The 16,063-nt window shown below is 39.8% G+C and overlaps 1 protein-coding gene and 1 long non-coding RNA gene across 3 annotated transcripts; both read right to left on the reverse strand.

Annotated features, from left to right (window-relative positions):
* Positions 1–806: 806 nt before the first annotated feature.
* On the reverse strand, positions 807–7,282 carry LOC144659903 (GPI alpha-1,2-mannosyltransferase 4-like). Of its 2 annotated transcripts, XR_013571988.1 has the most exons (3): positions 5,753–7,282; positions 3,652–4,260; positions 807–3,029 (listed from the first exon to the last, which is right to left on the reverse strand). XR_013571988.1 is itself a non-coding variant. In XM_078520425.1 (2 exons), the coding sequence occupies exons 1-2, from the start codon at positions 7,280–7,282 to the stop codon at positions 3,922–3,924; spliced, it is 1,869 nt and encodes a 622-aa protein (XP_078376551.1). In that variant the 3' UTR covers positions 807–3,921. The 2 variants fall into 2 exon arrangements, 1 of the variants encoding a protein (XP_078376551.1); XM_078520425.1 differs by having other exon boundaries at positions 807–4,260.
* A 1,614-nt stretch (positions 7,283–8,896) lies between these two features.
* LOC144661444 (uncharacterized) lies at positions 8,897–10,816 on the reverse strand. The gene is made up of 3 exons (XR_013572277.1): positions 10,735–10,816; positions 9,896–9,997; positions 8,897–9,236 (listed from the first exon to the last, which is right to left on the reverse strand). It is a non-coding gene; the product is annotated as an uncharacterized LOC144661444 (long non-coding RNA).
* Between the last annotated feature and the right edge of the window lie 5,247 nt (positions 10,817–16,063).

Consider the following 16,063-nt stretch of genomic DNA (forward strand, 5'->3'; position numbering starts at 1 on the left):
ATACAGTTCAGTTCATTGAGACAATAATTAATTAATAATTACAGTTTTAAATACAAAAATTCCCTGACAGTGACTTTATGTGCTATTCGGCACGAAGTGAAACGTCCTAAAAATATTTAACAAAACGGTTTCAATTCGATCCGCTAAGTAAACATATGCTATGATCGAGACTGGCAAAGGCGTTGGCCAGCTGAGTTCAAGTCCTGACTAATGACAGGGAAAGACCTTTTACTCGCTTACAGCGATGTTTAGCAGGGGAGGCGACTCCCATATTAAAGGGACTATGTCACGGAGATTTTTTGTATAAACTGCTCTGAAATGAGTGAAGGCAACCTAGCCCATAAAAAAAAACACAATATCTTTGAACAATAATACAAAGAAGATACAGTGGAACCCCGTTAATACGGACACCAAGGGGACAAGCCAAATTTTCCGTATTATCGGGGTGTCCGTATTAAGCGGGGCCTCTGAAAAAAGTCACGGATACATGTTTTATCGACCCAAAGACAAAGGCAAACGTTTTTACGGCTAAAAAACGTTGTTTAATTGTACTTTAACTGTAGCACATGCAAACTGTGAACTCTCTGACTAAAACTAATAGTTTATACGAAAACCTTACGATCTAGTCAGACACTCGAACTAAACTTTAATAAACTCCGCAACAGTGGAATTATTTAAAAATGTCGCAACTTTACTATATACGTACAAGAAATAAAACGCATTTCAACAGCAACAGAAAATTTTCTATAAAGTTTCCTTTGTACTGAAACTCCGACCGCAAACCGCGTTCTTAAACTCTACAACTGAACTCATTTGAAAAAGTCGATAACTTTACTTTGCACGGAAGCTTTTAGGTTGCGACACAAGCAGGCAGACTGAAGATTCGACAAAACCTTTGCAAGTCACTGACGCTATTAAGCTACTCTTTGTAATAAATTAAAAGAAACTGACCAACGAAACTGTCCGTAATACCGGGGTGTCCGTATTAAGCGGGTGTCCGTAGAGCGGGGTTCCACTGTATAACCTTAATTTATGGATAGAAATCAAGCTACGGCTATAAATATCGATGTTTTGAAGACGCACGGAAACGTTTGTCTAACGTTTTCAAATTGCAATCCGTTTCCATCCGCGCCATCCGCAGCCAATAATGCTAGTTAACAGTTTCAGTGCTCTAAAATAGCAATTTTTAATAAAAATAGACTATTACTGCTAGGTTTCATGCGACACAAATTTAAATTTTGGCTGTTCAAAAATCTGGTAAAATCCATGACATAGTCCCTTTAAAGGTGAGGAGAAACGCGTGTCGTCTCTTTTACAGGTGAAAGATAGACCTTTTTCGCTTTGGCGGTTTGTTTTCCCATTACAGACCACGTGATATTCTCTAGAGAAGTTTTCTTTTATCCACATAAAATTTATTCATTCATATACCCGCGACTATTTGAAAATTTGAAAGCAAGAATTCTCAAGAGTATCATCACATGGTCTGTAATGGGGCAACAAAACGCCCAAGCGAAAAAGGTCTATTTTGAATGTTAGTATCACTTGAGGTGTTTTGGAGAAAAAACTCAAATTTTTCCCATCGATCGACGTATTTTGTAGGGTTGCACGGAAAGGGATAGAGCAGTTTTCAATTGAGTGTCGTAAAACCAAAACCAAAGTAATTACTCTGGCCAATCACAAAGGACACAGACAATCGAGTGAACCAATCAAAACTCGAAGCAAATACATGTAGCTGGTACGAAGCGCGGGAAAACGTGCGTGAGCGAGTCACAATTGGTTTTGGTTTTACTCCTGATTGGCCGAGAAAGTGGCGCGAAATTTTTAAACCAATCACTAAGCGTAGTGAACGCAAAACCAAAGCAAACGCAAATTACTTTCGACACTCAAGTGAAAACCGCTCTAACACAGAAGACGCGTCATAATGTGGTTCCGATTGATCGGGCATGAAGTCTTTGCAACTGCGTCATAGTCATCATAGATCGTCACAAAATTCACAATAGCTCTTATTGTCTGTATTTTATAGTATGGTGTATTTTAGAGCAGTTTTCAATTGAGTGTCGTAAAACCAAAACCAAAGTAATTATTCTGGCCAATCAAAAAGGAAACAGACAATCAAGTGAACTAATCAAAACTCGAAGCAAATACATGTAGCCGGCACGAAGCGCGGGAAAACGTGCGCGAGCGAGTCACGATTGGTTTTGGTTTTAGTTCTGATTGGCTGAGATAGTGGCGCGAGATTTTTGAGCCAATCACTAAGCGTAGCAATGCAAAACCAAAGCAAACGCAATTTACTTTCGACACTCAAGTGAAAACCGCTCTAGGAGTGAAGTAAAGCGAGAGTCTCACCCAGATTGGCCTCCTTTAGGGTTTTAATTAAATTTCCAGACGAGCATCCTCGCCCCTTTCACATGGGAGGCCCCCGAAGATATTAACTTTTTGCAAACCCTTCTAGTATCCACTCTGTGCCATGCAGTACCGTACATAGAGACGTCAAAGTCTTTTGTTATTTCAATTCTTGTTGTGGCCAGTTAAGCCAAGGGGGACTCAATCAGGTGATCTTAATTGCAAGGAGGTTATTTCGTGGATGCATTGCTCGAATTAAGTTTCACCCCTAAAAGCAGGGCTCGTACACTTTTTCAGGCCAAAAATTCAAGGACTTTTCAAGGACTTTCCAGGACCCTTCTTGGAAATTTCAAGGACTTTTTTTTCATGAAATTGACCCCAAATCAACGATTTCCAGTCTGTTGTGCCGTTGTTGTGTTTGCTGAAGAACTAAAAAAAATCGCTTATTTTGGCGGTCTTCTCATTGCCTTGAAGCATTTTGACGTTCAATAAAAAAAATCAAGGCCTTTTAAGGACAGAAAACCAATTTTAAGTACTTTCAAGGCCTTGAAATCGAACTCCTGAAATTCAAGGGTTTTCAAGACGCGTACGAACCCTGTAAAAGGTACATGTACCAATGATAAGGCTAAGAGGCAGTTCCTGCAATTTTTTTTTCCCGTTAAATAGCAAAAAAGGTACCGTAGTAACTCTAAATTACATCTGGCTTTTGGATTTCAGTAATGGAATGGCTTCAAAACTACCTTACTGACGTTAATAATTTAAATGCTTTTAATATAACATTTGGGTTTTTTGGAAAAGATCTTCCTTTACTAAATCATATCATCATCTTATGTAAGCAAGTAATTTTTCAATGTCGAACCTCAATATAAAGCCATCTCTTTCATTATTGAAAGCCAGGGTAAAAATAACTTAGCTAATAGCTAAATAAAACAAAAAGCAAAATAATCATAACGAAAAATGGAAAGAGCTTCTCCCTGTTTTTCAACAGTAATTAAGAAATGTAGAGTTAATACTTTATAATTATTTTGACGGAACTTATAATTAGACACTTTTTGTATTTTTCGCATTTTCGTGTGTGTGTATTTTTTCCCCTTTTGCTTCTTTGTTTTTCTATAGACTAAGTGTAAGTAGTGTTAGTTTTCTTCTTTTTACACAACAATTATAATTGTATTTTAGTAATGTAAGTAACCGTCCCGTAAGTAGTGTAAGTAATCTTTTTGTACGTATTCTTTTTTTCCTGTAAGTGATGTAAGTATCTGTATCAATTGTTTTGTAAATAAACTTTTTCTTTTTTGTGAAAAAAAAAACCTCTAACGGAAGCAAGCCACAAATTTTAACTCCTAAAAGGAACGAAAACCAACCTGTCGATTTTATATGCATCCCCCCCACCCCCACCCTGGTCAGGATAAGCAATGCTCACATCAAAGTTCAATAGCGACAAACAAACCGAAATAGCGGGCGATTTACGTAAAACACTTTCTAAAACAGCAGGTGTTCCTAAGACACTTTCATATACATGTATAACAGTGAAGCAATGTTTTTGGTATGAGATTAGGCACTAAACAAAAAAAATCACTTCTAGTGTAACGAGGAATTACTCTTAGTATTAACATATTGGTAAAGATTCAAGGACAGCTCTGATTTGATCCAGCTACTGACTTCCTCCCAGCTAGGGAATTGCCATTCAGCTTGCTGTGTCGCTTTGTTGCCTGTTCTACAGTAATCATTTGTAAGTGTTGGATTTTGGTATTTACCCCCCTGATGACTACTTGTACAAGTTACAGTTTCCTCTTGGGCTGGGCTAAACAGATTGTTCAAGTCAGGGGGGTCCTCCATGCTTAAGTGAGGATAAAACTGTTTTACCATTGTAAAGCTTGGATGTTGAAAACCCACTGTTGAAGGGCAAACCAGGAAGACCTGATACGAAAAAGTATATATAATTTTGTATGTTAGCTACCGACTTGTAAAGCACTAACAACTTAAGGGGTGCAAATGTATGTCACACTATGAGGTGACACACTATAGTATACTGTAAAAGTCCGGTTATAAGCCCCCCACGCCCCCCCCCCCCCTTCTGCTAATAACTATAGGGCCAACTATAGGGCCATTTACCTGGAAACAAAAAATACATCTTATTATACCCTCCCCCCCCCCACCCCCTGGATATGAGCCCCTCTCTACCAGGTGAAAGTACTGAACAGGGCTACAATGTAAATGTTGCTTTATTATGCGTTTTTAACTTAAAAACATATTTTGATCAACACTCCCGTGGCTCGTTTTAAACGTTTTTTTATTCCGCTTATAAGCCCTCCTGGATATAAGCCCCTCCACTTATAAGCCCACACAAAACCCCTTACGAAGTTGTATAAGCCCAGGGCTTATAACCAGAATTTTACAGTATGTTACATCACACTTCTTTATGTCATGCATCTTAAAAAGGTTTTTGAATCAGGGAATTTTTAATAAGCTTCAGTTTAAAGTAAGTGCGAGATAGTCAAGGATTTCGCTTTATGTTCAAAATGTTTGGCACTCATACAAACCCTGCACCTTTATAAATGCTTCATTATTTAAAATAAAATAAAAGTAAAGTGAAGCCTGCTGTTGAACCGAGTGGCTCATCAGGCCAGAGCTTATCCGGGTTTCTGTAGCATGAATCAGCTCTAGTAGAGTGCAGGGTTACCCTTCCCCCCCCAGCAGTAAATTCGCTGGTACCCATTTATACACCTGGGTGGAGAGAGGCACTATGAGGGTAAAGTATCATGCCCACGAACACAACGCAGTGCTCTGGCCAGGCCTGGAACCCGGACTGCTCGGTCCAGAGTCCAGCGCACTAACCATTAGGCCACCACGCCTCCCACACTTACAACTTAAGGGATGCAGCAAATGTATGTCATGCTATCACTCACACTATGAGGTGACACACTATAGTATATGTTACATCCCACTTCCTTATGTCATGCAAAAAGCTTTTTGAATCGGTGTAGAACCATCTTAAATAAGCTTCAGTTTAAAATTAGTGTAAGATAGTCAAGGATTTCGCTTTATGTTCTAATTGTTTGGCAGTCATACAAACACTGTACTTTTACAAATGCTTCATTATTTTAACTATGTACAAATGCTTCATATAAATCTATTTGTGAAAAGTTGTAAAATAATCAATTTTGTCCTGCACAGGGGTGGAAAAATTGCCCACAATGTAAGGGCTCAAATCTAGCCAATAAAATAATGTACACATCTCCAGAGCCACTTCTTTCTCATGCACAGGCTCTGCCGGCTAAGAGGGACAAGTGGCTGTGGGGACGACAATCAATTGGAGCAATCAAGTTAGCCCCCCCCCCCCCCATGGGCATTGTCAAGTAAACTTGCAGAGAAACCCCAAAAACATTTTGCAATAATTATAATTTCTTACCTCATTTTTTGTCCCATGGGTTTCATGTTCCTCACTGTTCTTTTTGTATATCATTTCCAAATGTTTCTTTAATGCATTCTTTGAGCTGCCTTTCAAATCATACAGTGTTAAGCTGTGATGAAATCCTCTTTCATTTTCATGGTCGGACATGGGCCATGCTAGAAGATGTTGTGGTGGCATGTAGGTGTGAAAAAACGTCACATGATATGTTGTATTAATGTTTTGACTTCTTACATTGTGAAGATACTGTTGAAGATGTGCTAAGCAAGGGTAGACACCCCCCTGATGTAGTATTCCAAACATAACACAGCCAAGTATGTTCCAGATACACCAGGAAAACAGCATCAGGGGGGAGAAAGATGATCCAATCAGCCTTCGAGAAAAGAGAATCACAAGAGGCACAAGAACTGGGGTAATAAATCTCGGTTCCTGATGTGGGATAAATGACAACAATGCAACAGGAACTAAACTACTACACAAAAGCATACTCCATATAAGATTAATTCTGTAATCTTCACTGTCTTTGCCTTCTTTCTTTCTGGTGCCTAGCAAAGCTTTTGCACTGTCTACAAATGTTCTCTTTATGATAGCATGGCCAATATATGCATATAAAGCTAATGCCAATGGCCCATACAACAGAGGCATGTTAACTAATAAGTGAGTAATTCTTGGATGGAGGCCATGTTCTTTTAGTGAGCTTGTATCCAGATTGTACAAGATAAAGTTTACTGGAGTGAAAACAAGTTTCTTTTTCTGTAAATGGCCAAAGTAATGTGAGTCCACCATGATTAGAATGAACATTGTCAAAATGCTGCCAAGTCCCAAACAAATGCAATACCTTAAAAGATGTCCAATGAGTTTTACGATCCTCTTATCAGTTGTCCACTTCAGAACACAAATATCCAGTAACAGACAGACCATGGGGACCAAAGCAAAGGACACAAAGGTGGGACGTATCCAAATCCCTACACCTACAACGACCCCAATCGAAAAGTACCGCAGGCGGGCCTTTCGTGTCCGTAATGTGTTTTTGTTTGCTATGGCGGTGACAACCAACTGGAGAAGCAAAGCGAACAAAATGGCCTCAGCAGTATTCGAAAATGTTCGTGTGTAGAAAACGAGAGCGACGAAAGATGTTCCGAGGAGACAAAGCGAAGGTGCTGGATCAACACGAAGATGACGGCAAATTGAATAAACTGAGAAATCGATGAATAGTGTTGCAGCAGAAATACAAAGTCTGGGGGCTACAGTGAGAGTTTTTGATGTTATGGCCGCTACACCGAAGACCATTTTCAAGATGTACAAAGGAAAGGCGGTAAAAACGTACGGGAAGGCTACCGTGCGTACGGGAAAAGTCTCGTTAAATTCCCACGTTCTTGTGTGTTTAAATCCAAATATATCGCTTGCAGTAATCTCTGTGGCTTGAAAGAACTCATCCGGGTGAACATAGCCTGTTTGTGGCACACAAACCCAAGCGAAGCGGAATAAAACTGCAATCAACCACACACAACCAACAAATCGAACCGCCATATTGGATTATGCATTCCCAGATGCCTTTGCGATGTTGTCGTTTGAGGTAAGTACGTCATGTATGGGGACATATAATGCAACCTCGTTCCCAGGGCCTCTCTCCTTTTCCTCCCTTGTCGTCGAGGTTGCATATAATGTACCAAATGATTGGGGACATATGTAACAATAGATTTTTGTTCAAACTTTGCCCATTGTTTGTTCATCTATTAAAGGGAACTTTATATTTTGAAATAAAAAAAGAGAGTTTACGGTATTCGTTTAGGAGCACAGTTATCTGCCTTCACAAAACAAAATTATTTGAATCATTTACTTCACGTTTCGGGGGAAGGAAAAAATAGGGAGAAAGCAAAACGCGAAATTTAACTATAGATGTACCGCATCGACTACGGGCACGCAGTTTAAATCGACACTGATTCAACTTGTTCCTAGAGTGCAGACCATGCAGTGATCTCGAGGTCACAATTATGTTTTCACGAGTAGTGATTATTTATTTATTTATTTATTTATTTATTTATTTATTTTTACATTAGAATTTTTTTATATTCATTTTATAGAAAGAATGTGGTTGCTAGACTCGGAAAACGAGAATTGAAAACAACGACTTTTCTCTCTCGCCACCAAAGCCGCATAAAAAGCCGCTATTTTGTTTATGTGCGCGCGCTATTGACACGCAAATTTCTGCGCAGTAAGAATGCGCAATGCAGGGCTTCTCTACAGTGCCGTAGCAAAGGTAAAATAAGTGGGGGGGGGGGGGGGCACGCGAGCGCCGGAGGCGCAATCCGCTAGGGGGTCTGGGAGCATGCCTTCCCTCCCCCCCCCCCCCCCCCCGCAGAAAATTTTGAATTCTAGAGGCTTGGAAATGTTATTTCCAGCTTTCTCCAGGATCTATTTGTGATTTACGCATATCGCGACTTATTCACTTCCTACACTGTCTCAGCAAACCCATGCACATTGAAGAGAGTATAACACTTGCAACATCAATTACAAAAATAGAAGACCGACTGTCTCTGTATCTTGAAACCAGCAAATATTTCACATTTCAGAGTCACGATTTCTGGTTTGTTTTAGTTTTTGGCTGTTTAATATTGTTATGCATCACCCTACGTAGGTTAAAAAATGAAAAGAATTACAAATGTTATTGTTTCAAGCCTCTCGGGAGATAAAATTTTATTTTCAACATTTTATGCAGGTCTGTTTTTCCTTTTTGAAAAAAAAAACTGGGAGGGAGGGCACGGGCCCCCTAGCCCCTCTCATTGCTACGGTACTGGGCTACCCTGCTTAAATAAAGTTTTACTTACTTAATGCAAAACAGAGGTCTTTTAACAGCATTTTCAAACAAGCGTCTTCCACATTTTGCCTTCAAAATCGTACAAACCTCGAGGTCTTCGAGGCAACAAAAACCGGAATGAGGAATTTGGAAAATTGATTTACTGCTTACTCAATCGTAAATTGGGTAAATTACTTAACTTTTTCATGCTTCAAGTAAGAAAAACAGCAACTGCGCCAGTTTTGTCAATGATTGTAGCTATAGCGATGGGATACCTATTTGGAAATTCAAACTTGGTGAAATGGAAAGCGCCCTCCCGGAAATCAGATATTTAACAACATAAAATGGAAGTTTTAAGATGCTTTATTTTGCATGATTACATTCACATTCAAAAAGAGCGTATTCACTGTAAGCTTTTCGCTCTATTTCTTTTTAAGCTATAAGCTGCCTTCACGGCTACATACATGTATCGTTTGGACAAATGAATCCATTAGGACAGCAATGCTTCCCATCACGGCAGCAAACACCATCTGAAAATCGACAACAACCCCAACCCCAATTCATTTTACAACACATGTTTCCATCTGGACACCACCAATCTTGGCCACTACCACAATAAACCAAACGTTTCCATGGTTTTGCATTCTTGATTGACAGCTTGGAATCCTCTGCAGTGCGTGACACACCCTGTAAAATCATAAAATAATATTTCCATATTAGAGATAGTCAACTCCGGCCGGGGCCCCTTTCTGGCTATTCCCTCATAGTAAACTCGAGCTTGTATTCTAATATGTAAGATAGTAGTTAAATCGAGTTGAGTAAAACTTAGCAGAGAGAGTGAAACGGCATAAATGCCGCCTGAATTGTACGAAGCGAGCTGCAATTATCAATCGATTATCAATCGTATTAATCGTTTATTTTTTAGAGAGAGACTCGATCAGAAATCTCTGGAGGCACAACGCTGAACAGCTTTGCCTCAATCACGGTTAAGGTGGCTCCGAAAGTATTTGGCGTATCCTAGGCCGAGAAAATGTTAAGACCGCTTTACGTCCGGTCAAAACAGTTGGTGATGTATTTAGGAAACCTTAAGACGCCCATTCCTAACATAAAGGGTGCACAAGTGACAGGAATCGTGTACAAAGCGAAATGCAAATTGGGTTTCTTTTGTGTATATTGGGTGAGAGCAAAAAAACAAAGGTCTTGAGACTCCCGGGGGCAGAGCGCAAGCTTGATACTAGAGGTACTTATGACTCAGCCAGCCCTTCCCTAAAGCCTATTTGCCTTTTATTATATCCCTTAGGGACAGTGAAAAGTATTTACTTCTTGGGAAATTTAACAGGGCATACCTTGGTTAGTATAGTTGCGGGAATCGGCTGCTTTCCCAAAGCACAAGACAGTACCGCGTAGATACACAACAGTGTTCCAAACAAACCCACGGACCACTTCATCTGCGAAGGAAAATCTCAACTAATTAGATGTCAGATAGATGCGTCTGTATGAAGCTTAAGGCAGTTAAAAGGTGTGGGAGGAAGGACAGAACTTTGCCGTTTTATGAAAATAAAAGTATAAAAATATTGAAGAACTATGTCCAGGGTACAACATAATAATTTCTGTTAAAACGTTGTCTGACTAAAAAACACTTTCAAAACTACGAACTTTCGACTGTTTGATCTACAGTCCTCGACGGGTAAAAGTGAATAAACAAAAATTAAATTTCTTCTTGCACAGTGTTGTCCTTTAGATAGACAATGTTAGAACTTCACAAACGATGTGTGAATTTGAACGATTTTGAAAAGTTCCTTTGTTCAGACATCTAACTTTTTCACGGACGATCCCCACGTTAGTGAACTATGCCAAGCACCAGAACATTTCTGATATTGCTGACAAAATTTCTCGGTTAATTTTAGATTGTCTGCCGTTATATCAGTTGTGAGAATTGTGTTTTAATATGGATAGAAACGCAGTTGCGGAGCTGGGTAGAATAACGCTGGGTTCTGCTCTTCCGACTGGCTTTCGGTTTTAAATTAAGTTTCGTTTGTTAATAACAAGCTGGATCTAAAATAAAATGGTGAAACCGTGTTCCAATAAAAATGTGTGTGCCAATTTGGTCAATTATCGAACCAATTTTTCTGAGATAAACAAGCTAAAACTACTGAGAAGTGTTGGTAAAATAACACATCATTACCTCAAAGATATTTGTTCCGCCTGAACTTTTACTCCTGAGATGTTCACAACAGACTGCTTGAGATTTAATTCAATCCTCACTAATGCACATGCTTATGTGCTTGCATTCTACAACCTGATTGGCTAGAGGGTATGCTAATTATTCAATGACTGCACGAAAACATAACATAAAACCCACACGAAGGCATATTACAACTTGTTTAAAAGCTGTTCAACCAAAACGAACAAGGCACTAGTCCTGTTATGAAATTCTTTTTTTTATGGTTGCAAAGAAAACGAAATCGTGAGTTTCTTCACATTTTAAGAGGATTATTAAGAATTTGGGAGAGCTCGACAAAGCTGTGGAAATAGTAGTCTTGGGCTCCTGTTTCTACAGCTGCCTCGAGTTTTCAAAACTTTTTAGTAAGCTTTTAACTATTAAAACCATACTGACAGATAGTGACAAAAAAGGGCAGTTAAATCTGTGCAAAATTCAGATCTGTCGCATATTTCACAGCTGTTTCAATCTAATAAACAGTAAAATCGAAATAAGCACGAAATTCTCAACTCTTCAAAAACAAGCTCGTGTAAATTAATTATTCCATATTCTGCCTTTTAATTCATTTAAGACTGACGGGATCTTTCTTAACAAATTTAAAGAGAGCATCATCATCATCATAGCTAGGTTCAAAATAGGTTGTACTCTATCCCGGGGTGCCCCATTCTCTTTATCGGCTCCACAAGATAATTATAACAGTTATTTCTCTTTGTTTGAAATTTCGTATAATATTTGTTTTAGGGTCGGGAAATCAATATTGTTATGACGATGTGTCAATTGAGGACGTTTGGCTTTGTTTATACGCATCCTTTCTGCCCGCGTAATTCATGTCGCAACGTCACGCCACGTCATGCGTTGAGCACGTGTGTTGAGAAAACTTTCTAAACACATATAGGGCCAGGGTAGCTGTTGCGTTACCTTCGCTTGCTGATTGCTCTTTTAAATAATCGGTGACCCCTACTTTTTTTGGGATATATCAGCGTTTGTGATAAATATCTAGCGATTGACAAGAAATGAGCCAAACTTGAATGTTAGAAGTTTATTATATATGGCGGCAGAAAATCTCAGACATCGACTGTTGCTGTCTCTTCTACTCTTGTTAAGAAGAATAGCGAAAGCGACTTAAAAAAGAAGGGAAACGAAACATTTGGTGTTATAGATATTTTTAAAGAAAGAAGAAGTCATCTCCATACGAGTACTTTATTTGGCTACACACGGCCAGACGTAAACAATTTTCTTGTGCTTATTCAGTGTTTCGTTTTCACTACGAACTCAAGCATGCGAAAATGAAAAATTTTGACCCTTGTGTTTGCACTTGCCGCAAGCACAAGCACAAGCACAAGCACAAGCACAAGCACAAGCACAGCCAAGCACAAGCACAAGCACAAGCACAAGCACAAGCACAAGCACAAGCACAAGCACAAGCACAAGCATCAAAATGCAATGCGCTTGTGATTTTGATTTTGCTTGCGACGAAGCCGTTTTCACGATAAAATAAGATCAGTTATCCTTGCGCTTATGCTTGCGCTCGTGCTTGCGTTACTAGTAAAAACCAGGCTTAAAAGGAGCTTTGACACAGACAACGCATCTTGAAAAACTTGGCAAGTTTTTCAAGTTTGTCTTTCGTAATCCATCTCAATCTTCGTCAGTTGAAACTATCCTTGGTTATTTTCTCTTTTTTATTTCTCCTTTTAATTTAATTTATTTGGTATTTTTATGCAATAGAAAACTATTATCTTGAGTTTTCCTTTAATTTGGAAGTTATCAGAAAAATGACTTTAAACAACAATGTGACATTGTTCCTTTAATGAGCAGTACAATAGCCTGCGTTCTCTCTCCTCCGCAGAGGCTCCTCAGAGAGGTTTTCGGTGAGGAGAGTCCGCTGTACGAAAATAGTGCAGGCGAAATAAAACGGCGAGAGCGGCCGCGGGAGCCTCTGCCAGATGTCACACCCAATATGGCCGCCATCCGGGGGAGGCAACCTTTCTATTAGTGTTCCTCACCGGGGGTGGTGTATATGTTACTACCATATGTCGGTAAAATGACTGCTAATATCGTGTCTAGAATCGGTTCTAAAGTTAATTACGCGATGCACGACAAGCAGAGTCAACAAGAACACATTCAGGTGACGGCGTGGAAATGTGGAAAAGTTTTTTTTTTTTGCACGAAGATTGCAGTTTTATTAAATCTGTTTTGTTGTGTGGCGAACAACAGATTCAACAAGCAAAAGATTCGATTTGGAAACTTCTGGCAGCTGAAACTTCTAAAAACGAATTAATTATTTCCTGAAAGAGAAGAGAACAAGTAGGTTTGTTTTGAAGAATGTTAAATTCAGATACGTATAAACAGATTCTCAGGTGGGCATTTGATTGAGAAGTTTCAACATCAATTCTTTGCCGTACGAACTAATTAAACCAATCGAAGCATAAGCTTAAATTCTGATTCTTCGTAAACAGCTGCTAAAACTTGTGTAGAAACTATGCACACACTCATCTCACTCGCATTTTTCTGTACGAAATAATGGTTGCTTTGTGGTTGTTGTGTTACTCGATCAAACGATCGAAGACATTAAACTGGTAAATATTTAAAGCGACCTGCAACATGTAGGAAATTAAACACGAAACACAAGAAGTATATTTACCATCAACAAATATCTCCTCGAGTGGGTAGTCAAGCTATTTGAAGTTTTTCCCAACTCACGCTTGACCTCCATAGAACAACAAACTTCCCACACGACTCCCCACAAGTTTCAGGGGGGACTTCGGATACAAAGATTTCTGCTTTTCTTCAGAAAAAATGAAAACTTTTCGGAGAAATAACGGTCCCTACTTGAAGTAACACACTTTCAGCTGAATTTTGCCAAGTTTCAAGCTGCCAAAGTCGGCGAGGGCTTAGAAATATTCATCAATGTACCAGAAAACGACAAGGATGTTCGAGAAAACGACAAGCTTCTGGCAGAGGTTCCCCGCGAAGTGGATCTGGATCTTTTGCGCCTGCACTCACCTTGCCCAGCAGATTTTTGCAACGCCCCATGGGGAACCTCTGCGGAGGAGAGAGGCCTGCGTTAACTGGCGGGATTTCGCGACCGAGCGCCTTTTTCAAAACCTCATACGGTATTGGTACTTCAAATATCTGGTCCTCCAACACAAAAAGAAGTTGTTCCAGGGTTTCCGGTTAGTTCAGACTTCCGGGCGGTCTTCTATCTACTGTTCTGCTAATAGGGAGGGTTGGTTCTCATATGATCGCCCCGATCGTTTCTATCGCATTGATCGTTTGAAAATACTGAGACTATAGTAGGCGATCGAAGCGATTGAAAGCGAGGAGGGCTCATATGGTCGTCCCGATCGCCTGGTATGAGCGATGACCTACGAAAAAAAATCAATTTAGCCCTAGATCCAACACAATGACAGCTTTCATTTAAAGAGCAAAACTTGTGGTCTCTTATCTTCTCAGTTATTGCGATTTTACCGCGAAGAAGGGAAAGAGAAGCTAGATTGATAGATCACGGGCGATCCAAGCGATCTTGATCGCCCCAATCGCTGCAGACGTTAGCGATCGTCTTTGTAATGTTCTCATATAATCGCCCCAATCGCAAGAAAACTTTTTGAAGTGACAGTGGCGAAAGAAACGATAGGGGCGGCAACAGCAACGGCAACGGCAACGGCAACGGCAACGAAAACGTCATCCAACAAAATGATGCAGAAATATAGCTCTGCAGGTGCAAGCTCCCCCCCCCCCCCCCCCCTGTAACTTACAGAATATTTAAGCAATGACAATGAAACTTATAGCACTTCGGGAGCCAGGAAACTGGCTAATGGAATCCACCACATTGCAGAGTAAATAAAATCTAATGGGAAAAAACGGATTGATAATTGGAAAATCTTTATTTGATTTTTTTTTCTTAAACTCGATTTTTTCTCAAATTAAACGGGCAGTCATATATCGTTAAAATAAGTAAACTTTTGTACTTTTGGACATGATCGCGGTTCCCCTGTTTTTCCCATCGATCGAATGCTATGGCTTATTATTTTTTTTTCTTCTCTGCTTGCCGTGTTTTAAGAGATTTTAAAAATAATGTAGTCCCTCAACTTCCAGCTGAGTCAATTAAACAAAGTAAAGAGCGCAGTGCTACCAAACGGAAACGAAACTGAAAACAGTGATGCAGTCTTTTCTTCATACAGTTGGCGCCTTCACTTCTTGTTTGTCAAATGAGGAGGAGCTAGTCAGAGATTTTGTTTGCGAAAATTTAAAAAGTTACTTGTACCATCTTAACAACAAGGCCTAAGAATTAACGAAAAAGCAAAATTGTTTATAATTTATCTCTCCAGTTACCAAATTGAGTAACAGAATGAATAACTCTACAGAGTCAATAATGGAAACAAGGAATTCTACTTCAACAAAGGCAACGATCTTTCAGCTCCAGTCCCAAGAGGTCTTGCACTTTTTGTTGTCGTCTTCTCGGTAATCAGTATTTTGGCGGGAGCCATCGGGAACGCGCGCGTCTGTTTCTTGCTCCGAAGACGCCAAGACCTGCGGAAGGTGCCTCACTATTTGCTCGCTAGCCTTGCAGTGACTGGAGTCTTTGCCGCCGTTTTAAGCATGCCTTTGTTTATAATTATGACAACGGTAAACTACTTTCAAATTCGTCCTGGGCCACTTCTCGAAATACGGTGTAAAATCGGATTTACATCGGGTTTCGTCTGCACAGTGCTTAATGCTTTGACCCTGTCGATTATAGCGATTGATCGTCAAGATCGAGTGCTTCGTCCATTAAATCGACGCTTAACGACACGCAATGTTAAGAAGGTTGTATTGATTATCTCGCTCGTTGCTTTATGCATTGCTTCTGTGTTTGCCTTCATGTTAAGAAAGCAAAGTTCCGTGTGTATTCCATTTTATCCTTACAACGATCTCAAAGACGTAGGACAGGCTCTCTTAACATTAATAGGAGCTCTGAGTCAATTTACTACATTTGCCGTTCTTACTATAGTGATAACGTTTTTACGTATCTTAAAAGTGCTGCGCGCATCTGTCGTCAATCCCTCGAGTTCCGCGCACCAGCGGCAAGAGATGAAACTGACAAGGTTATCCTACAAAATCTGTGGCATTTATCTTCTGTTTAGAGTTCCTGCCATGATTTGTCATTTGGTGAATGAGATCGTGGGATTTTCGCAGGAAATACCAATGGCGACAGCTAGACTTGTTACAGTAACATTGGTAAATTTCACTTTTGTGGCAAATCCAATACTTCATCGTAAAATGCTTCTGGTTAGACAAGCAACTGTGCCTGGTT

Source organism: Oculina patagonica, chromosome 7, assembly GCF_052425735.1.
Source record: "Oculina patagonica isolate OP01 chromosome 7, crgOcupat, whole genome shotgun sequence".
NCBI classification, from domain to species: domain Eukaryota; kingdom Metazoa; phylum Cnidaria; class Anthozoa; order Scleractinia; family Oculinidae; genus Oculina; species Oculina patagonica.

Coding starts and splice junctions, on each gene's coding strand:
- LOC144659903 (XM_078520425.1), bottom strand. CDS start 7,282: ATGGCGGTTCGATTTGTTGGTTGTGTGTGGTTGATTGCAGTTTTATTC. Junction 4,261..5,752: donor CCCATGGGACAAAAAATGAG/GTAAGAAATTAT, acceptor TTTTCGTATCAG/GTCTTCCTGGTTTGCCCTTC.